The sequence below is a fragment of the Lutra lutra genome, chromosome 14 (genome assembly GCF_902655055.1).
Source record: "Lutra lutra chromosome 14, mLutLut1.2, whole genome shotgun sequence".
Lineage (NCBI taxonomy): Eukaryota > Metazoa > Chordata > Mammalia > Carnivora > Mustelidae > Lutra > Lutra lutra.
Window position 1 is genome coordinate 34,894,570 of NC_062291.1, and position 24,717 is coordinate 34,919,286.

Below are 24,717 nucleotides of genomic sequence, written 5' to 3' on the forward strand. Positions count from 1 at the left end.
TTGCATTCACATTGCTTCTAGCATGATTTTTTTTTTTAATCATCTATGGTCACAAAATCTAAGCAGATTAAAATACTGAAGCTAATTCTCAATATTTCTTACCAAAATAGTTGTGGTAGTGAAACAAAGGGTATTTGGGAGAAAGGAATTTTACAGTTGATTTTTTTAATTGGTAAAAGTAATAATACCTTCTTACCCAAACAAGTAACACTTTCTTAAATTTATATTTAAATAGTGCATAAAGGATAGAAAGCCCTTGTATGTACTAAGATTCACTGTAAGAAATGTAAAAAGTTAGTCTGAAAGGTCATTAGTAGACTTCATTAGGGTCACAGCTTTATAGTCCACCTTATTTTTGAATAAGAGAAAGCTGAAGTAACATTAGTGTAATAACTCCATAACCATAGTAAAGTTGTAGAGCTCTTTTTGAAGGAAACTGATTTTGATTAAGTATCTGAAAGTTCAAAGAGCCTCAATTTTCTACCATAGCCATGTGACATTAGAGTGCAGGGGGATAAATCTAAGTCCTACACATTAAAACAACAACAACAACAAAAAAACCCCCATAAATCACCTGTCACTATAGCATGCATTCACATTCAAATATGAAAAATACCACACAGAAAACAGAAACATTTTTAAAAAAAGATTTAAGATCATAAATAGGTCATTGTTGTTACATCTCAGAATTGAGAAAAACAAACATTTTGGCTTTTTAGAAAATATTTTTTATCAATTCCCTCATCATTAAAAGGACTTGTACATTTTAAAATTTCCAGTCTCCTAAGGCACAATATTTTATCAGAATGCCAACATCATCACCCTGCTATAGCAGGAATAAGAGGCAAGGTATTAGCACTAAGAAAAACAGCAAATTTTATGGACAAAATCATTTATGAAAAGGGGGGAAACAGGCTAATGATCATTTTAGTTAAGACCCAGTGTTGATATTATACAGGGCTTTGTATTAAAATTTTTTGTTTAAGCAAAGTATTTTAACCCAGACTAAATTCACCACAGAGGAGCTATGAGAAAAGAACGGGACTGGGAAAATATAGTATACTTTCTTTAAGAAGATCTGAAAGGAAGAAAAATCAACTTAGAATAGCATATGGGGCAAACATCAAATGGAACCCAGATTTGAGGACTAGTTTATTCCTAGTCTTCAGGCAGATCCAGAGAAATAAGGTTAGGTAGACCTAATACCTAGGCACATACTTAATCACATGGCCCATTCTAGCCTATCCCCTGAACACTGAGATGTAGTGAAATACTATAATCAGATGCTTAAACTGTTTTCTTTAGCCAAACAAGAAGTTCTTTAAGATAGAAATGTAAAAATTCCTCATTTTTAACTCTACCTTGTTTTATCCTCTGTGATACCAACTGAACTTTAAAGGTTTATATGTACAATATGGTGATTTAGTGTTACTTTCAAAAGGAAAAAACCCCACAAAGTTAGTGATTGTCCACAGATGAAACATTGGATGAGGTTCATGACTGAAATCAATCATGGAGTGTTAGTCAATTGTAAACTCTGGAAAGTGAAGACTGGGCAATGTGCATATCAGAGTATAACAGGAGAGGAAGGGAAGCCTATTTGTCATTCCAATTCTGATAAGGTGCATGGTCTTCGAAATTCTTGTCCACGTTCATGGAGCCATTTATTGGATACTGTGAGAGAAAAAATATATTAAGATTCTCTATTATCTAATTTAACAAAGTTTCTACATGAGCTTTAAGTTCAAGACCAAATAAGATGAAGGCAGATGGTACGTAAGCACTCTTAAAAGCTTCGCTAAATGTTGAAAACTCAATTGATAGTCTATGTATGTGCATTTCCTAAATTTCTGATGTTCAATGAAAGGCTTGAAATGAAACACAATTGGAATTAAGATGTAGGTACAGTCAGAACATGGTTTAACCTGTTTGCAAAATACGATCCCTAACAAGAGACTTTTTAAAAATGAACGTAAAACCTCTACTCTAGAGGAACAATCAATCCTACAATCAGTCACTACTATTATGTGCTCATTAAGTTTCCTTGATTTCAAGATATACTGCTTTTCAGTGTACCTCAAATGGAATTTTCTACTCCTCCTATATCCGAAAGCCCAATCCATGGCATCAATGTGTATAAATATCTAAACTAGAACCCATAATTACTTTTACCTTTTCTCAACTCCTGTTTCCAATCTTTCAGTCATCAAGCCCTGTCACTTTTTCTTATATACCTCTTCAATCTCTTTACTCTCCAACAGTTTTGCTGCTGCAAATGTTCTCCCCTTCACTAGCCTTTCTTCATTCTAGTTCAGTGATTGCCAAACATTACCATCATCAGGCGAGATTTTTAAAATCCTAACTATCAGATGTTATTTCTTAGTCCTGCTATGTCTGCTATGGTAGCCACTAGACACATTTGGCTACTAAAATACTTGAAATGTGGCTAGTGACACATATTGAAATGGATTTATGGGGTTAAACAGTATGTTTCTATTTTGTTTTCTCATGGCTGGTCATTTGCACTAGCATGACACTAAGTGTCTCCCTAGCTTCACATGAGTCCGGGCCCCCGTCTCTAACAGGCCTGGAAAACATACTGCTCTAGCTTCAAGACCAAATTTTAAAATTAAGCTTTGAAGAAGCCTCCCCAACTATAAGGAGTTACCATCTTGTTTATGTCTCTGTACTAGTGTGTACTATACCATATTCTAATTTATCCATTTGCCTGTCTCCATCAGAGACCATTGTAAACTCCTTGAGGGAAAGATACTATCTTATTCAAGTTGCAATACATAAAATCTGTCATAAGAATTCTAAGCTGTTAAAAGCAAACTTATACTATGATCAGAAACCGGCGTGGCTGAATCACTTTCAATGTTAGGAGAAATCACAAGAGAATACAGGAAATATTTACCCCATTTGTTTCCAACAAGCACTGGACAGGCCGCATGCCGTGTACTGTAATCTCCTTCTCCACTGGCAAAGAGATTGTACCAGAAAACAGCAGTTCCCTATGGAGAATAATAAAAAATTATCTCTAAATAAGATAGTAGGTTATCACTTTTTGCAGGAATTAAATTTTCCTCTGTTCCTGTGAGCAAGTACTCATCTATGGCAGCATTATATCTTCTCTAATAAAATTCTAAAATATGACAATCATTTACAAAATTCTGGTGATCATATGGAAATGTTAATATCACAAAGTTGCTTAACAAATCTTACAGTAGCAAGATGGAGGGATAAATATCATATGGAACCCATTTTAGAAATGAAAACTTTTAAGTACTAATCCTTGGTTGTTCATTACTTCTAGGTAATCATGGTAAACTGTGCCATAAAAATATTCAAAATTTTACTTGGTATACCTAGTAAGTAAATCTTACCTAGTAAGGCTTACATTATCTCTACCTTTAAAAATGTAATTCATTAATTAAACCATGAAATTGAGGTGCATCTCTTCCTCAGGGAAAAAAATAAAGAGACCCACAAAATTAAAATAAACGAATCAGGTTTACCTTTTTGGGCCAAACACTAGCTCCTACTTCAGGAAAAACAGTGGCTCCTCCTGCTGAAACATCACTCATCTGTAAGAATTCCAGAGAAGTATTATCAGAAGCACTGGTACAATAAAGCTAAATATGCCACTGTGAGGAAGCAGGACACACAGGGAACAGGAGAACATCTGGACTTCTACCTAACATAGGAAGGTTTGTGCATGCTACTGTTTTTAAACAAAATAAGATACAGTTTAGGTTTACATACTTAAGTAAAAAAATAAAAGAAATGAGAGAGCCAGGAAGGGAGATAAGGATATCTTTTATATCTTACAGCCAGAGGTAAAAAGACATTATTTAAAACCAATAAATCAAGTAACACAGGGGTATAATTAGGCATTTATAGCACTTAAGTATAACCTCCCTGGGGGCAGGACTTTTCATTTGTTCATTGCTGAGCTTCAGTGTCTAGAGTAATAATAGTAGGTGTTCCTACTAGGTATTTATCCAAAGTATATGAAGACACTAATTCAAAAGGATATATGCACCCCTGTGTTAATTGCAGCATTATTTAAAATGGCTAAATTATGGAAGCAGCCCCAGTATCCACTGAAAGATGAATGGATAAAGAAGAGGTTGTGTCTGTGTGTATACACACACACACACAATGGAATATTATTCAGCCTTAAAAAATAAAATCTTGCCATTTGCAATGACTTAGAGCTCAAGAGTATTATGCTAAGCGATAACTTAGCTTAACTCAGACACAAACACCAAATGATTTCACTCACATGTGGACTCAAAGGGGAAAAAAAAGGACAGAAACCAAGAAACACACTCTTAACTATAGAGAACAAACTGGTGGTTACCAGAGGGAAGGTCGGGGGCGGATGGTTTAAAGAGGTGATGGGGATTAAGGAATGCACTTGTGATTAGCACCAGGTAATGTATGGAAGTGTTGAATCACTCAACTGAATACCTGAAGCTATATCACATTGTAAGTCAACTATACTGGAATTAAAATCTTAAAAATTTTTCAAATGTAACCTAGAATAAAAACACAAATCGGGGAGCCTGGGTGGCTCAGTGGGTTAAAGCCTCTGCCTTCGGCTCAGGTCATGATCCCAGAGTCCTGGCATCGAGCCCCGCATCGGGCTCTTTGCTCAGCAATAAGCCTGCTTCCTCCTACTCTCTCTGCCTGCCTCTCTGCCTGCTTGTGATCTCTGTCAAATAAATAAAAAATAAAGGAATTAAACAAGGAACTTAGAAACACTGAAAAAGATTTGCCCAGCAAATGTTACAGCAAAGAAAACAGTTTTATATGATACACAGTTTAAATCAAAATAAAAGCATTAAGTGAGATAAATAAGGATATTTTACTATGATAAATACATCATCAGTAGTAGTAAGTGATGAAACACCTGAGAAATGAAAAAATTGTGCTAAATGGCCTTTTTTTTTTTTAAAGGACAATCCAGGGGAGAGGTGGTTTGAGTCAGGGGGGCAGAGGAAGCGCTGGAGAGGGTACATCTGGGCTCTCTCGGTTAGCTGGGTCCAAAGAAGACGAAGAATCCGAGAGGATTTGTAGCTGCAGGTTCTCAAGTGGGGCATGAGTAGGCCTGGCCCAGCTACTAAAGGTGGGAGACAGGGGAGTGGAAAGGCGTGGGGTAGGAGCAGGAAGGTGGGGGATGGGAGCGCTGGAGTCACGAGGGGGTCTGGGGAGCTCACTCCCAGCAGAAGACGTACTCTGTGTAGCTGGTCCAGCTGGTCTGGGAATAGTAAAACAATTAAGGGGGGGGGTGAATCACTAACCTAACCAAATGCTATATAATTAAAGGAGAACATAATTGGTAATTAACATAAAATCTAATGGTAAAATCTAGCACTTATGGATAGTAGACCAAATAATATAGTATCAATATTCATAAAAGCAAAAAAATGTTTAATGTCTCTCAAACACCAGAAAAGATGATCACCCTCTCTAATAAGAGAAATGCAAATTAAAGCACAAGAACTGTCCGTCTAATAAGTGAAAGATGTACAGATCAAAGTCTGACAAACAACATATAAAAGTGGAATATAAATTGGTACAATTATGGAGAATTCATCTCTAGAAAGTATATAAGATTTCACTGCATGAATTTTGTACAATGTATCAGCTTCTCCCCTGGCTCTCCCTTTGTGATAACTTAGTTATATTACAGTACTTACATCCTTTTTTTAATGGTATCTTAAATCTTTTTGGAAACAGATGAAGTTGTAAGAGGGAGGGTGGAAGAATAATGTAGGAACGTGAGAAGGTAGGTTGAACAGAGGGAATGAAGAATGGAGGAAATAGGGTAAAAGACACATGGGGAAGGTGGCAGGGAGCAATGAAGAGAGAAAATGAGACTGAGCAAAGACACACCGATTTTGGTCAGGAGTGAGATAAAACAGCAAAAACAGATGCCATTTTCATATCATTCAGATGGAGACAGGGATGAAAGTGCAATGAAATAAAGTCTAGATATAAAATACAACTTTTTAAGTTAACAAAGGTTGCAACAACGTAGATTATATTTTCCAAATATTATACCAATAGGTCCTGTCTTACATGTTCTTTTTACGTGACACTGATATTCTTACCAAGAATGGTAGGGACTATGTCCTTGTCCCCTGAACCTTGTAATTGCTTTGATTAATAAAATGCAGGAGAAGTAATATTATTTGACTCCTGAGGGTAGGTAATGAAAATGCAATGCATTTCAGCCTTGCTTTTTGTGGAGATATGTGCTCTTGTAATCCAGCCACCATGCTGGAAGAAGCCCAGACCACCTGCAGGAATTCTGGACAAAGCCAGTCTCAACCCCAGCCTTCAAAATGACCCCGTGCCGGTCATCCTGACTGCAAATGCACGGGAGATCCAGAGCAACGACCAGGAGTGACGCCTGCTCAACCACACAACCAAGAGAGAGAAAAAGTTATTTTAATCCATTCAGTTTTGTGGTGATTGTTATGAAGCAGTAGAGAACTGGAGCAAATATTATGACCAAAGTTAACATTATTCATATACCTAAACATATAGAAAAAATTTAAAAATGTCGTAAGTTTTTAAACTTTAATAAACAATGTGAAAATGGTTACTCTTGGGGTGCCTGGGTGGCTCAGCGGGTTAAGCCTCTGCCTTCAACTCAGGTCATGATCCCAGAGTCCTGGGATCAAGTCCCACATCGGGCTCTCTGCTCAGCAGGGAGCCTGCTTCCCCCTCCCCTCTCTGTCTCTCTGCCTACTTGTGATCTCTCTCTCTCTCTCTGTCAAATAATTAAATAAATAAATAAAATCTTTTAAAAAAACCCATGCATCTGTTAAAAAAAAAAAAAGGAAAGAAAATGGTTACTCTTTTTTTTTTTTTCTTTTAAAGATTTTATTTATTTATTTGACAGAGAGAGAGAGAGAGATCACAAGTAGGCAGAGAAGCAGGCAGAGAGAGGGGGAAGCAGGCTCACTGTTGAGCAGAGAGCCCGATGCGGGGCTCGATCCCAGGACCCTGAGATCATGACCTGAGCCGAAGGCAGAGGCTTAACCCACGGAGCCACCCAGGCGCCCCCCCCAAAAAAAAAAAAAAAAAGGAAAGAAAATGGTTACTCTTAATGGGGCTTCCAGGGTGCTAGAATGTGCTCTTGACCTGGCTGCTGCTTACATCAAATGTGTTCACTTTGTGAAAATTTATCGTTATAGTACTTATGATTTGTAAACTTTTTCTGACATATAGCAACAAAAAATTCAAAAAGTTTAAAATGTATATGAGTATATACAGAGATGCCTATATACACATATTAACAGACAGTCCATACTCCAAAATATCAACAATGATTGTTTCCAAGTAGAGAGACTGTTAGTAATTTTAGCATTCTTATTCAGGCTTTAATATTACAATTTGAAGAAGTTATAAATGCAAAAAACCCCTCCTGTTACTCAGTTGTAAAAACTCTAAATCAGAACATCAAATAAGGGCTAAGGAAAACAAACACCTGAACACATCAAAATAAATGTCATGTGGGCGCCTGGGTGGCTCAGCGGGTTAAAGCCTCTGCCTTCAGCTCAGGTCACGATCCCAGAGTCCTGGGATCAAGTCCCGCATCGGGCTCTCTGCTCAGCAGGAAGCCTGCTTCCTCCTCTCTCTCTGCCTGCCGCTCTGTCAAATCAATAAATCTTTAAAAAAAAAAAAAAATGTCATGTAATAAAATCCCATCTTAAAATAAAAATTTCAGCTGTAACTTACATAAAACAGCCATGTAGCAATTCTGTTTCCTGTCCCCAGTTCTTTGAAAGCATCTGGTTCATCTTTCTGTGAATAAAACACAATGAATTCAATAGTATAAAATTCAGTAATGCAAATTTTCTAGTGGCAACTAAACACCAGTAATATGCTAAAGGATATGCCAAAAACCCCAAGACTCATTTATAAAGTCTAGTGCACAATATATAGCAGGCCTCAAATACTGGTTGATGCCAATTCAGCATGTACAGTGAATACTTTTGATAAGACCACTATAGAGAAAAAAGCCAGATTTATTAGTAGATACTGGTTTTCGTTATTTAGGCTATCTACAGATCATTAATAAAATTCATGCCTATAGTTTTGCCCCCAAAAAACAAGACATGAGGGCCTTTTAGCCACATTCATGAACTCTACTCTCTGTGGGTAAAAAATTTACCTTAAGATTTACTTTGAACTCATGAGCCATTCAAATGTTTACTGCTACTATGCTTTCATTCTTTCGGACAGTCAGCACTTTAATCTGGCTGGAGAATTCACATCTGGGCTATTAAAATCTAAATTAGGGGCACCTGAGTCACTCAGTCGGTTGAGCATCTGCCTTTGGCTCAGGTCATAATCTCAGGGTCCTGGGATAGAGCCCCGCTTCAGGCTCCCTGCTCAGCAAGGAGTCTGCTTCTCCCTCTCTGTCCCTACTCCCTGCTCTTTCTCTGTCTCAAATTAAAAAAAAAAAAAAAAAAAAAAAAAAAAAAACTAAATTAAAATACAATAGTTTCTTGGCAGTTCTCCCAGAAAAATGGAAATAGATTTTTCAAATTTACGCACATCTTTATTTGTGATAGCTCCAAATAGGACTGTGATAGCCCCAAAATGTCCTTCAAAGGATGAGTGACTAAGCAAACTGAAATGTGTCCATACCATGAAATAGTACTCAGCAATAAAAAGAGCACACTATTATTAAATTCGGTAAGAACGCGAACCTCAAAGGAATTATGCTGAGTGAAATGAGAGGATCTCAAAAGGATACACACTACGTATTACCTTTATCTAACATTTGTGAAATACAATTATGGAGAACAAGTTGGATTAGTGGTTACCAGCAGTTAGGCACGGAAAGCAGAAGGGTATGTGCGTCTCCAGAACAGTAAGTACCATAAGGGAGTCTGGCAGTGATGGTGCAGTTATGCACCTTGATTGTGGTGGCAGTTTCACAAGCTATACATATAGTAAAACTCTACACACACACATACATGCAAATTAGTGTAAATATAACTAGTGAAATATGAATAAGCTTGGTGGCTTGTGCCAATGCCTATTTCTTGGTTTTGATAATGTGCTACCATGGAAGATGCTAACAGTGGGGGAGGCTGAGGGAAGGGTTCAAGAGATCTCCCTGCGTATTTCTTTACTACTTCCTAAGAATCTGTAACGATTTCAAAATTAAAAACTAAGAAAAAATTTAGTTGCAATAATGTCAGGGCTTGAATTTTATACTCTTTCCCATCATCCAAGACTCTCAGACATTTTTCAATAATTGAAAATAGAAGGGAAAGAAACTAAAAATATATTCTTTACTGGCCTACATAGAAGAATCTAGGATTCTGGGACTGAAGCTGGCCAAGGGCTACAACACAATAAAGGCTGTTGTCTTGCAAAAGAACATACCCTTATTTTAAAATGGTTAAAGTTCAAGATGTTTATTAAAATACCTGAGACAGTTCTTAGAATTCATTTAATTTTCAAAAAATATTTCTCTCTGAATTCATTTTACTTTTTATTTTTTTAAAAGATTTGTTTAACACAGAGAAAGTATGTGCACCATCAAGAGAGCTGCAGAGGGAGAGGGAGAAGCAGGCTCCCCACCAAGCAGGGAGCCTGACATGGGACCCCAGGATCATTACCTAAGCTAGAGGCAGATGCTTAATGGACTAAGCCACCCACATGCCCCTAGAATTCATGTAATTATGATAAAGCTTAATTAATTAAGATTTGGTTATATATATATGTACATATATATATATAAAATGTATAGCTTAATGTGAAAAAAGTAAAGTTTTTCGCAAACTGCTTCAGTATTATTTATTCTCCAGTGTTTCTCTACATCTATTTTGTATGTTTTAATTTTCCTGGCTCAGCGTATTCTTATAATTTCTTCAGATTCATCACTAATTTGCTGATTTACTTCAACAGTCTCTAACCTGTTTTAATTAATCCAAACTTTAAGTTTCAACACTTTTTTCTCCCTATAGCTTCTATTTGTTTTTCAAATATGTTAAATCATTTTGAAAGTTTAATATTTATCCTTCTATTTTTAAGAATGTTATACAGTCCCCTGGGGATAAAAATATATGTTTATAAAGCTGTAAAAAAAAAAAAGAAAGAAAGAAAAAAGAAAGGATGAATACCCAAGTTTTGTAGCAACATGGACGGGACTGGAAGAGATTATGCTGAGTGAAATAAGTCAAGCAGAGAGAGTCAATTATCATATGGTTTCACTTATTTGTGGAGCATAACAAATAGCATGGAGGACAAGGGGAGATGGAGAGGAGAAGGGAGTTGAGGGAAATTGGAAGGGGAGGTGAACCATGAGAGACTATGGACTCTGAAAAACGATCTGAGAATTTTGAAGGGGTGGGAGGTTGGGGGCACCAGGTGGTGGGTATTGTAGAGGGCACGGATTGCATGGAGCACTGGGTGTGGTGCAAAAATAATGAATACTGTTATGCTGAAAAAATAAAAAAAAAAAAAAAAAACAAACAAAAATGTCATACAGTTATTTTATATGCTGTACTTGATAACTGAAGTACCTAACATCCTGGGGGCATCTAAATCTGTTGGGTACTTTAGTCTCACCAATGGTGTCTTATTACCAGTGATTTCTTTTTTAATATTAGAGTTCATATTTGGCTGACCTTAATCTTTAAAATTCCTGAGGTGGGGGCACCTGGGTGGCTCAGTGGGTTAAGCCGATGCCTTTGGCTCAGGTCAAGATCTCAGGGTCCTGGGATCAAGTCCTGCATCGGGCTCTCTGCTCAGCAGGGAGCCTGCTTCCCTCTATCTCTCTGCCTGCCTCTCCGTCTACTTGTGACCTCTCTCTGTCAAATAAATAAATAAAAAATCTTAAAAAAAAAATAAATTCCCGAGGTGTTATAATGAGGATGACAGTTTTCAGGGAGGAGTACCAAGGAGTACTACCTAACTGAACAAATTCGCTCTTCCAGGGTAGTGAAAATTCAAATCCAAGGTTCATGTGGGAGCACGCCTATGCTTTCAAACTCCCAGAAAAGGCTCTCATACACACTGCATTCCCCCACCCCACCCCCAGCCCCAACCCGGGTGATGACAGGCAACTCTCCTTAAGGCTCATAACTCAAAGCAGATTATTTTCAAGGCTATTCTTTCTCTGAGAATATAATCCTTTTGGAGATTCGGGTTTTATGCATGGATCTCTGAGGTTCAATAGCTTACACAGTGGTAGGTCCTCTCACAGAGCTGTTAGTCTCCAAAGCTCTCAACTCTTGGAGGCACATGCCTTCAGCTTCAGCTTTTTTGCCATCCCCTTTAACTCTAATTTTAGTTTCTAGGTTTTCTTTGTTCATTTTGCCTTTGGGAATTTCCTTTCTTCCAGGCTCGGCAATGCATTTAAAAGTTGTTTTTGTTTTTTTTTACTGTGTATCTAAGGGTTTTTTACTGCTAAAAAGGTTTTATAGGGCCTCTATTCCACCATACTTCCACAAATTGCAAACAGACTAAGTTTTTAATACTAAAAGAACAGAATTAACATGTCATGCCTGAGCTTCAGTAGAACGCCTACGTTCATTTTTTTTTTTTTAACTTACCCGTGCAAAATCAAAATGGGGTTCATACTGTCCTCCAACTCCATAATTTGCTACCTGAAGGAGAGGAAGAAAGTACGCATTAAAAAGAATCAAGACTACTATTCAAAAAATTAGTAAGTCCTATTTTGGTGTCTTATATGTCATGATTACGTACTCCTCGAGAAATGAGAAGCAAAGCAGTTTAAATCAATGAGAGTTCTTAAGGAACCAGGATAAAAATCTAGGATAGCTACTACATAATTATTTTAGAACCTTAGTTAATATGCTTTTCTTTAGTAGATGTTTGGGGTACATGTTTTCCTCTAATACATAAACTAAAACGAGTTAGAATTTTAAAATTAAAATGTTTAGAATTAAAATTTTCTAGGATAGAGTTTGGAGGGTTCTATTATTAATTTTTACTAAACACTTTCCTTTGGAGTTTAAATCAAGACTCATATTTTCCAAAGCCCAAAATGCTGGGAAACTCCCAATCTATTTTAATAAAATTTCCTCCTACATTTTTTTTTTTTTTTATCCTAAGGTAAAAGAGGGAGGAAGTTAACACGAAACTTAATTATTCCTGCTGGAGGGTGCTAACAATTTCAGTTGGTAATGACAATCCCATGTGAAGCAGCAAAAGAAAGTAAGAAAAGTATCTGGTCTGAGTGTAAGTTCTAGCTTTCTTAGTTATAATATATGTAACTTTCAATACAATCTCAGTTTTCTTATTTGTAAACTAAGGAGAAGGATCCCCTCCTTAACTCCTTCCTTGCATCCCAATATGACAACATGAAAGGAGAATGGGATTTAAACAGCACTGCTGATGAAATGAAAGGAGAATATATTTAAAAGAGTGCCCACAGCAAAGTCCAAGTCCTGTGTAAATTATTACTCTGGATATTTGATTCCTTATGGTGTAGATATGTTGGGTTGGATCTGCCTACTAAGCCTACTAAGTAAAACTGTTATCAAGTAGCTTGAAAAATTCTGTGAAGGTTAAGCAAATGAGAATAAACATAGATCAGGGAAGAAAAAGATGTATACAAGAGTTTTTAATAATATAATGAATAACAAGGAAGCTGTAGATTACCAATGAATAAATGGCAACTTAAGCAAATTTAAGTAAAGACAACCCTTCTTTGCACAGTTCCAAAATGCATATTTAGCTAATCATTAACACCAGACCCCTAAAAACAGTTTAAATTTCAGTTTTACCACAGCATATTAACTGTAACTGCATAAAGTACTAATGTTGCTGCTAGCGCTTTAGACCAGAAATTACTATGTAAATAACAGCTGCACATCATGATCAATTACCAATCCTATCACTTCTATCAAAGTCTATCAGTGACTGGTCACTGCACATCTGTTATTCAGTTCACACACAGGCAGCAAAATATGTAATTGTGTTTCCTCACCATGTGAGATTTTACAAAAATGGATAGCTGGAAGAGGGAACTGGCTAACAAAAGTTAACGTACAGCACAGATAATGGAAAGTTAATGATGCTGTAAGTAAAATTCAAATCAAACCTAAATGGGGACACAGGAAAAAGAACTGACAAGGGGGAATGCTTCCATTTGTGCTATTCAAGAAACTCTAGATATGCAGCCAGAGGAACTTGGTGAAGGCAAACTTACTAACATATGGAAAGTGATTGTGATGGAAAGGAGAAAGATGTCTTGGAGGAAGTAATATTGGAAAGAAATCTTCACAATAAAAAACAAAAAAAAACCCTCATGGATACTTTATATTAAAAGCACAAAGGATAAAATGTTGAAAACCCAAACTTATGACAATTTGCAAACGCAGAGAAAACATGCTTACTCTATATCATTTCACAATGAGAAGGAAAGGAATGTTTAAACTATTCTCGATAAGTGCAAAGAAATAAAGCACTTTAATTCTTAATACTCATATAAATTACTAAGACAATTCAGTAGGGAAGAATCATTTTTTAAACACATGATGCTGGAACAATTGGATATTCACATTAAAAAAATGAAATTAGACCTCCACCTCATACCATATTCAAAATTTACTCAAAATGGATCAAGATCTGAAAGTATGGATAAAACTGTTAGGAAAAAACAGGTGTAAATCTTTGTGACCTTGCATTAGGCAATGGTTTCTTAGACATCTAAAGCACAAGCAATCAGGGACTAAGATGGTAGAGTAGGAGAATCCTAGACTAACTTTGTTTCATGGATAATACCAAAATCAGTGTAAATTATCCAAAAAATGACCTGAAAATACTGACAGAACAGACTCTCCACAGCTAAATGTGAAGAAGAGGCCACAACAAGGAGGGGAGAAGGGCTGAGACATGGCTGTGAGCCAAACAGACTGTGAGGCTGCCTACGGGAAGGAGGGACACAATGGAGTGGAGAGGGAAGAGGAAGAGACCTCTGACCCAGGCATGGGGGACATGCACGGTTATATGCATATGATGAATTTCTATAACATCTGGCTTTGCAAATCAGAGAGGCCTGACTTCTCAAGTTCTTACAATCAATGCGGCTTAACACTTGGAACTTTAAAAATCACCAAGCTCAGCTCTTGGGAGCTGGAGGGCTAGAAGAAACGGAGTCCCTACCCTTAAATAGACAATGCAACAGAGAGTCCAGATGAGATACAGCATAGAAGAGGCAGTCTGAAAAATGCCTGGGGTATATAGGAAGGAGATTTATTTACTAAGCTCAGAGCATGTGCTGGAGGAACAGGGGTTTTGGGGACACTTCTGTAAGAATAAAAAAGCTAGAAGGTGCCATTTCCCTCCCTCATTCCCCCAGCCTAGATACACAGATACCTGTGGGAACCAGGGCAGCAGAACACTCTCCTGCTAACAGTGAGAGCCCTGCCTCACCATTCTTCTGCAGACACGTCCCCCTCCATCCCAGGCAGCTTCAGATCCCCTCACACAGCAGACCTGCATGAACCTTACCAACAACACACCTCCTCATTCCCTGAGCTCATTGATGGACCCACCCCTCCATTCTAGACTGGGCAAGAGTTTTCCCAGGGGGTGTAAGCCCTCTCCTGCAGCAAACCAGGGCAGATCTTGCTAGTGCCACGATCCCCCACTCTCTCCAATACACTCTAAGCCAGAGTCCATCCAAAGCAGTGCCACAAGCCTAGCAGTGTGCAAGTAGCCCTGACTGGGGGCTCCACCATTCCAAAGTGATTCCTGCCCTGGGGAGAGGTGAAGATAAATACACACCCTTCAGACTGTGGCCCAGCAGGGGGCTGGTCTGACTGCAGACCCTGCCCCCCAAAAAAGCTTCTCGGGGCACAACACAGGAAAAGCACCCTGCAGTCTGGTGCTACCACATCTTTGGCAAATGTCTGCTCTGACTCAGCTTAAGGCCAGAGCAGCCCCAGAATGGCCCACTAACAACACAGGCTTTCGTCCCTGTGACGAAGGACCCCAACAAAGAGACAGAAAACATAAAAAAGAACCAATCAGAGATGAACTCAATAACTGAAATTAAAAATACACTAGAGGGAATAAACAGTAGAACAGAAGAAGTAGAAGAACAAATCAGTGACCTGGAGGACAGAATAGTGGAAAAAAATCAAGTTGAACAGGAAAGAGAAAAAAAGATAATCAATTAAAATAGACTAAGAGAACTCAGTGACACCATGAAACATAGTAATATTTGCATTATACAGATTCTAGAAGTAAAAGAGAAAGAAAAGGAAGCAGGAAATTTATTTCAAGAATAATAGTTGAAAAGTTCCCAAATCCAGGGAAGGAAACAGAAATCCTGCTCCTGGAGGTACAGAGAACCCTCAACAAAATCAACATGAAGGTCCACACCAAGACACATAGTAATTAAAATGGCAGAAAGTGGTGACAGTGAATTTTAAAAGCAGCAAGAGAAAACAGTTACATAAAAACAGAAACCACATAAGGCTACCAGCAGATTTTTCAACAGAAAACTCTGTAGGCCAGAAAGGAGTGCCAGGATATATTCAAAGTGCTGAAAGAAGAAGAATAAAAACCCTGCAGCCAAGAATTCTCTATCCAGCAAGGCTATCATTCAGAATAAAAGGAGAGAGAGCTTTCAGACAAACAGCAATTAAAGAAATTCATGATCACTAAACCAGCACTATAAGGAATATTAAAGGGTGACTCTGAATGGAAAGGAAAGACCATAAGCAGAGTAAGAAGAGTAGGAAGAACAAAAGCAATAAAATTAAGCCTATCTATAAAAATCAATCAAGGGTTTCAGAAAATAAAAGGATATACAGTATGACACCATATACCTAAAATGTGGTGGGGGTAGAGGAGTAAAAACTTAAGTGATCTACTTAATAAAGATGGCCATATGCATATGATGTTTTATATATAAACCTCATGGTAGCTACAAATCAAAAACTGGTAATAGATATCCAAAAATATAAAGAGAAAGGAATTCAAGTGTATCACTAAAGAAAGCCACCAAAGCATGATAGAAGAGAAAAAAAAGAAGAAATACAAAAGAAACCATAAAACAAGTAACAAAATGGCAATAAGTACATACCCATCAATAATTATTTTGAATGTAAATGGACTAAGAACTCTAATCAAAAAATAGGGTTACAAAATGGACTAAAAAAACAAGACACAACTATATGCTGCCTATGAGACTCACTTCAGACCTAAAGACACATGCAGATTGAAAGTGAAGGGATGGAAAAGAATTTATCATGCAAGTGGAAATGAAAAGAAAGCCAGGATTGTAATACTTATATTGGACAAGGCAGACTTTAAAACAAAGACTGTAACAAAAGACAAGGACACTTCATAAAGGGGACAATCCAATAAGAAGATATAACAATTATAAATATTTATGCACCCAACATGGGAGCACCCAAATACATAAGACAGCTAATAACAAACATAAGGGGGCGGGCACCACGTGCCTCAGTGGGTTAAGCATCTGCACTCAGCTCAGGGCATGATTTTAGAGTCCAGGGATGGACCCCCATGCTGGGCTCTCTGCTCAGCAGGTAGTCTGCTTCTCCCTCTGCCTCTCCCCCTTATTCCTGCTCTCTTGTCACTCACACTCACACTCTCTCTCAGATAAATAAAATCTTAAAAACACACACAAAGGAAATAATAATACAATAATACTAGGGGACTTTAACACTCACATAAATGGACAGATCATTCAAGCAAAAAAACAATCAGTAAGAAAAGAGTGGCTTTGGATGACATACTAGACCAGATGGATCTAATAGATATACTCAGAACATTCCATCTTAGAATACACATTCAAGTGCACATGGAGAAACAGAATATACACTCAAGTTCACGTGAACCATTCTCCAGAATAGATCACACATTAGGTCACAAAACAAGTCTCAACAAATTAAAAAGATTAAAGTCATACCAAATAACTTTTTTGACCACAATGCAATAAAACTAGAAAGCAGCCACAAGAAAAAATCTGGAAAGAACACAAATACATGGAGGTTAAATAACATGCTACTAAGCAATGAATGGGTCAACAAGAAATCAATATAAAAAATACATGGAAACAAATGAAAATGGTTCAAAATCTTTGGGATGCAGCAAAAGCTGTCCTAGGAAGGAAGTTTACAGTAAGACCTACCTCAAAAACAAGAAAAATCTCACATACACAACCTAACCTTATACCTAAAAGAGCTAGAAGAACAACAAACAAAACCCCAAACCAGTAGGAAAAAGAAAATAATAACGATTAGAGCAGAAATAAATGAAACAGAAACTATGAAAACAGATCAATGAAAACAGGAGTGGATTCTTTGAAAAGATCAACAAAATTGATAAGCCTCTAGCCAGACTCATCCCCCCCCACCAAAAAAAGGACTCAAATTAACAGAAACGAAAGAGGAGAAATAACAATTGACACCACAGAAATACAAAGAACTGTAAGACAATATTATGAAAAATTATATCCCAATAAACTGAACAACCTAGAAGAAATGGGTAGGTTCCTAGAAACTATTAATCTCCTAAAACCAAATCAGGAAAAAAACATAAAATAGAGCCTGATTTGGCAATGAAACTGAATCAGTAATCGAAAACTTGCAACAAACAATTGTCCAAGAGCAGAGGCTTTATTAACCCACTAAGCCACCCAGGTGCCCCTCCATTCTTATTACTTTTATTCAACATGGTACTGGCAGCTGTACCCATACCAATTAAACAAGAAAAAGAAATAGAAGGCATTCAAATTGGTAAGGAAGAAGTTAAACTTTCATTATTTGCAGATGACATGATACTATATATAGAAAACCCTAAAGACTCAACCAAAGAAGCTACTTGAACTGATAATTCAGTAAGGTCACAGGATACAAAAATCAATATACAGAAATCCATTTGCATTTCTATACATTGATAATGAAGTAGCAGAAAGACATGAGGAAAACAGTCCTATTTACAATTTAACTAAAAATAATAGCTAGGAATAAACCCAACCAAGGAGCTCAAAGACTTGTACTCAGAAAACTACTTCAAAGAAACTGAAGATGACTTATTATAAAACACTGATGAAAGAAACTGAAATGGAAAGCTATTCTATGCCCACGAACTGGAAGAACAAATACTGTTAAAACGTACATTTTACGTTTTACATTTACGTACCAATCGACAGATTTAATGTGATTCTTATCAAAATACCAACAACATTTTTTACAGAACTAGAACAAAGAATACAAAAATTTGTATGGAATCACTAAAGACCTCCAATAGCCAAAATAATCTTTTTTTTTCTTTTTTAAGATTTTATTTATTTGGAGAGAGGGAGAGAGGGAGAGAGACAGCACAAGCAGTGGGGAGGGGCAGAGGGAGAGGGAGAAGCAGAGCCCCTGCCAAGCAGGGAGCCAGACTTGGAGCTTGTTCCCAAGACTCTGGGATCATGGCCTGAGCCAAAGGAAGACACTTAACTGACTGAGCCACACAGGTGCCCCCTAGCCAAAGCAATCGTGAAAAAGAATAACAAAATGGGAGGTATCATAATCCCAGATACCAAGATATACTACAAAGCTGTAGTAATCTAAACAGTATGGTATTGGCACAAAAACAGACACACAGATCAAGAGAATAGAATAGAAAATAAACCGATTATATGGCTAATAAATCTTTGACAAAGAAGGCAAGAATATGCAATGGGAAATACAGTCTCTTTAACAAATGGCATTCGGGGGGGGGCCTGGGTGGCTCAGTGGGTTAAAGCCTTTGCCTTTGGCTCAGGTCATGATCCCAGGGTCCTGGGATGGAGCCCCACATCCGGTTCTCTGCTCAGCGGGGAGCCTGCTTCCTCCTCTCTCTCTCTCTCTGCCTGCCTCCTTGCCTAATTGTGATCTGTCAAATAAATAAATAAAATCTTAAAAAAAAAAAAAAAACAAATGGCATTGGGAAAACTGAAGAGCAACATGCAAAAGAATGAAACTGAACCACTTGCTTATACCATACACGAATATAAACTTGAAATGGATTAAAGAACCAATGTGATACCAGAAACCATACAAATCCTAGAAGAAAGCACAGGCAGTAATTTCTTTGACATTGGCTGTAGCAACATTTTTCTAGACAAGTCTCTTGTGGCAAGGGAAACAAAAGCAAAAAAAGACTATTGGGACTACATCAAGATTAAAAGCCTCTGCACAACAAAGGAAACAATCACAAAACTAAAAGGCAGGGGCGCCTGGGTGGCTCAGTCATTAAGCATCTGCCTTTGGCTCAGGTCATGATCCCAGTATCCTGGGATCGAGCCCCACACTGGGCTCCCTGCTCAGCAGGAAGCCTCTTCTCCCTCTCCCACTCCCCCTGCTTGTGTTCCCTCTCTCTCTGTGTCTCTCTGCCAAATAAATAAATAAATCTTAAAAAAAAAAAACTAAAAGGCAAGCTACTGAATGGGAGAAGATACTTGCAAACGACGTGTCTGATAAAGGGTTGGTATCCAAAATACAAAAGAACTTATATAACTCAACAACCAAAACACAATCCAATTTAAAAATGGGCATAAGATATGAACACACATTTCTCCAAAGATGACATATAAATGGCCAACAGACACATGAAAATGTGCTCAACATCATTCATCATCAGGAAAATGTAAATCAAAACCACAATGAGATACCACCTCACACTAGTCAGAATGGCTAAAATGAAAAATGCAAACAACAGGTGTTGGCGAGGTTGTGGAGAAAAAGGGACCCTCATACACTATTGGTGGGAATGTAAATTGGTGCAGCCACTGTGGAAAACAGTATGGAGGTTCCTTAAAAAATTAAAAATAGAGTTACCACATGATCCAGTAATTCCAGAATACAAAAACACTAATTCAATAAAATATGCACCCCTACATTTATTGCAGCATTATTTATAACAGCCAAATTTAGAAGAAACTCAAGTGTTCATTGACAGATGAATGGATAAAGTTATGGTATATAAACACAATGAAATATTACTCAGCCAAAAAAAAAAAAAAATGAAATCTAGCCACTTGCAACAACATGGATAGATCTAGAGAAGATAATGTTCAGTGAAATAGAGAAAGACAAATACCATACAATTTCACTCATATGTGGAATTTAAGAAACAAAGGGAAAAAGAGACAAACCAAAAAGCAGACTTAACTATAGAGGATGTACTAGACAGGAGATGGGTGGTGGGGATGGGTGAAACAGATGACAGGGATTAAGAGGACACTTATCATGATGAGCACTGAGTAATGTACAAAACTGCTGAATCACTATATTGTACTTCTGAGACTAATATAAAATTTTATGTTAACTATGCTGGAATTTAGTAAAACAGAAAGAAAAGAAAAAGAAACCATAAGCAACTAAAAAAATCCCAAAGCCAAAAAACAAAAAAAGACCTATCAGACTTCATCAGAATTAAAAATGTTGTGCCAAAGGACACCATCAAGAAAATGAAAGATGACCTACAGAATGGGAGAAAATATTTGCAAACTATGTATCTGATAATGCTCCTATATCCAGAAACTAAAAAGAACAATTACAACTCAATTAAAAACCACAAACAACCCAATTGAGAAATAGTCAAAGGACGGATGGATGGATGGATGGATTATTTATCTATCTATTTATTTATTTATTTATTTATTGGTTGGTTTGTTTGTTTGACAGAGATCACAAGTAGGCAGAGAGGCAGGCAGAGAGAGATGGGGGAAGCAGGCTCCCTGCTGAGCAGAGAGCCCAATGCGGGGCTCAATCCCAGGCCCTTAGATCATGACCCAGGCTGAAGGCAGAGGCCCAACCCACTGAGCCACCCAGGCACCCCTAGTCAAAGGATTTGAACAAAAATTTTTTCAAAGAAATAAAAGGCAAATATGCACATGAAAAGATGCTCAACATCATTAGCCATCAGGAAAATGCAAATGAAAGCTATAATGAGGAAAAAAAACCAGACAAGAACAAGTGAACAACTGTAATCCTCATACACTGCCAATGGAATTATAAAATTGTGCAGCCATTTTGGAACATAGTTTGGCAATTCCTCAAATGTTAAAGTTACCACATGACTCAGTTATTCCATACACACACACGAGAAATTTATATGTTTGTACAAAAACCTGTACACAAATGTTCATAGCAGCATTAGTCATTATAGTCAAAAAGCACAAACAACCCAAATATCCTTCAGCTGATAGATACATGAAGTTGTGGTATATCCAAACAATGGAATATTGTTCAGGCATGAAAACAAAGTGCTGATACATTGAAAACATTATATTAAGTGGTATCAGCCAGATTCAATAGGCCACATATTTTATTATTCCATTTATATGAAATATCTAGAAAAGGCAAATTCATAGACAGAAAGGAGATTAGTAGTCTCCAGGGGCATTGGGAGAGGGAATAGAGAGTGACTGCTTAAAGTTTTTGAAGTGATGAAATAGTCTTAAAATTAGATAGTGGTGATAGCTGCATAACCATGTGCATATAATAAAACCAGGGTAGGGCACCTGGGTGGCTCAGTGGGTTAAAGCCTCTGCCTTCAGCTCAGGTCATGATCTCAGGGTCCTGGGATCGAGCCCCGCATCAGGCTCTCTGCTCCACAGGGAGCCTGCTTCCTCCCCTCTCTCTCTGCCTGCCTCTCTGCCTACTTGTGATCTCTCTCTCTAATAAAATCTTTAAAAAAAAAAAAAACAAAAAAAAACAAAAAAAAAAAACAGGGTAAATTTTATGGCATGTGAATACTATCTCAAAAGAAAAGAGAAAAAGACATTAAAAAAAAAAAAAAAGGTTGCCCCTGGTTACCTGACAGGTTTAGTTAGGAATGACAAAAATTATAGTCTGCTTAATATAGTATCACATACTGTTCATTCCCTATAAATTTATACTTAACAGTTAGAGTTTTTAATGTTTTGTAAAGAAATTTTAGAGACCACAGACTAATCCTACTTTTTCCATTAAGATCAGTTTGCTTGATTTCAGCTTCCAAATTCACTTTTAGGGTCCCAAATTCTCCTAAAATACCTATCCAGTGCCTGTACAATGTTAGGAAATCTCATCTGAAGCATCTTTAAAAAAGCATAAAGAAATAATGTGATAGCATGTAGTTTAAGGATAATGTGATTACCTACCTGTAATTCCTCTGCTGTGGAAACATCTAGTCCTGTTAAATCTTGTATTCTCATATTAATTCGAGACACCACGGGGTTTTCATAGCCCGAGAGCCAGGCACTAAGAACAAAAAGAAAATATTACTTATTATGTGTCAATACAGAAGGACTAATAGCCATCATTTTAAAAGCCAAAATATATGGGACATTAAGCCTTTATCTATAAGCATTTAGTCGGCCTGCTTGTTTGATAGATTTTTACTAAACAATGTTGTAATTTAAAAAAAAAAATGCTACGTTTTACAGTTAAAGGTTAGAAAAGAAAAAACATTACAGAGTTTCTTTGGACACAGTTGGATTAATGTAAGAAGGCTATATAGGGCTATTACATTGAGAATTCTTAAAAATTCTGTAAAAAGACACACCAAAGTGAAAACAATTTTTCTTTTTACATAAGGTATAAGAACTGACTGGGGTGGAGGTCATAGGGTTTTTAGCCTGACTTATATAGTATAAATATTTTATAAGAAAAAAAATTCATGTAGGGGCGTTTGTGTGGCTCAGTCAGTTAAGCATATGACTCTTGATTTCAGCTCAGGTCATAATGCTCAGTGGGGAGTCTGCTTTGGATTCTCTCTCCCTCTCCCTGAGCCCCTCGTCCTGCTCACACATTCTTTCTCTCTAAATTAAATCTTTAAAAAAAAAAGAAAAAAATTCATGTGTTACTTGCATAAATAAAAATAACTTTTTAAAGATCTCAAAACACACTCAGTAGGACGACTATAAGAAAAACAGGTGGACAGGGGCACCAGGGTGGCTCAGTCAGTTAAGTGTTCAGCTTTTAGCTCAGAGCCTGATCTTGGGGTCTTGAGTTCAACCCCCATGTTGGGTTCCATGCTGGGCGTGGAGCCTACTTAAAACAAAACAAAAAGATAGACAGTAACATGTGCTGGTGAGAATGTGAAGAAACCCTCATACATTGCTGGTAGGAATGTAAAAATGGTACAGCCACTTTGGAAGACAGTTTAGCAGTTCCTCAAACTATTAAACATACAGTTACCATATGACTCAGCAATTCCACTTCCAGGTATATACCCAAGAGAAATTAAAACACAAGTTCGTAAGTTCATACAAGAATTTGTACATGAATGTTCACAGCAGCATTATTAATAATGGCCAAAAAGTGGAAATAATCCAAATGTTCACCAATTGATAAGTAATACATAAAATGTGATACATCCGTATGATGGATTATTGTGCCCTGAAAAGGAATCGGGTACTGATAGGTGCCACTATATGGATGAACCTTGAAAACATGATGTTAAATAAATAAGATACAAAAGACCACATACTATGATTCCATTTATAGGAAATATCCAGAATAGGCAAATCAACAGATAGACAAAGTAGATGATTGGCTGCCAGAGGAAGGAGGAAATGGGGAGTCCCTGCCAATAAATACAGGCTTTCTTTTTGGGGTGATGGGAATGTTTAGAAATTAGATAATGGTAAAGGATGCGCAACTAAAAAGACTAAAAACCGCTGAATTATACACTTCAAAGAGTGAATTTTATGGTATGGGAACTACAGCTAAATAAAAAAGGGCACCCCAAATTAAACTATCTCCTTTGCATATGCTTTTTTCCTGGTCTATCAGCCTTTTTCTTTCTTCACTTCTCTCATCAACCTGATTTCATGATCCATCATTTCAACAACATTCTCGTTAAATGCCTAAATTAAACTGTCTGGCAAAAATAATATCCTCAATGAATTTTTTTCTCTAAGCTCATACCTGTGTTACCAAACCCTGCTGGAAAAAGTCATGAAATAGGACAAATGCATTCCACTAATAATTCAAGAACATCAACTTCCAATGGGACCTTCCTACTCCTACTCTCAACCCACCTCAGCTTCCCCGGTCTCTCAGTACCTACCCCATACTACTTCAGAGAAAACAGAAACCATACAATCTACCTACATTTGCATCTGTCTGTTCTTTTGGTTCATCTAGCTCCTTCATTCTAGTTCCAAAGAGTAAACTTCTCTCCATAATCTAAGGTTAATCCTCTGCCTTAGATTCTATAATTTTCTGACATTTTAGGAAGCATAAATCATTGATTAGCCCTTTTCTCTCCTACATAATCAGTTTTCCTTCCTAATTCCTCCCACAGCTTTTAATTGAGCTTAAGTCTCCCTTCCCTTAAATAAATAAATAAACATTGGGTGCCTGGATGGCTCAGCCGGTTAAATGTCTGCCTTTGGCTCGGGTTATGATCTCAGGGTCCTGGGATCGAGTCCTGCATCAGGCTCCCTGCTAGGTGTGGAGTCTGCTTCTCTCTCTACCTCTCACCCCACTTGTGTGCTCACTTGCTCTCTCAAATAAATTTTTTAAAATGTTTTAAAAACAAACATTGAAAATTCTTTCCCTCAGGGCACCTGGGTGGCTCAGTGGGTTAAGTGTCTGACTTCAGCTCAGGTCATGATCCAGGGTCCTGGAATCAAGCCCCGAATCAGACTCCCTGCTCAGCAAGGAGTCTGCTTGTCGCTCTGCTCCTCCTCCCACTTGTGCTTATTTG

At 37.4% G+C, this 24,717-nt stretch overlaps 1 protein-coding gene across 2 annotated transcripts in view; it reads right to left on the reverse strand.

Moving 5' to 3' along the window:
* Positions 1 to 633: 633 nt before the first annotated feature.
* The window catches only part of P4HA1 (prolyl 4-hydroxylase subunit alpha 1), an 83,219-nt gene continuing 59,135 nt past the window's right edge, over positions 634 to 24,717 (reverse strand). For both annotated transcript variants that reach the window (XM_047702194.1, XM_047702195.1), the window contains exons 10-15: positions 22,163 to 22,262; positions 11,595 to 11,648; positions 7,759 to 7,824; positions 3,519 to 3,587; positions 2,918 to 3,014; positions 634 to 1,674 (exon numbers count right to left, since the gene is read on the reverse strand). In XM_047702194.1, the coding sequence (XP_047558150.1) occupies positions 1,604 to 1,674; positions 2,918 to 3,014; positions 3,519 to 3,587; positions 7,759 to 7,824; positions 11,595 to 11,648; positions 22,163 to 22,262 (457 nt within the window). In that variant the 3' untranslated portion in view covers positions 634 to 1,603. The remainder of the gene's footprint in view (positions 1,675 to 2,917; positions 3,015 to 3,518; positions 3,588 to 7,758; positions 7,825 to 11,594; positions 11,649 to 22,162; positions 22,263 to 24,717) is intronic.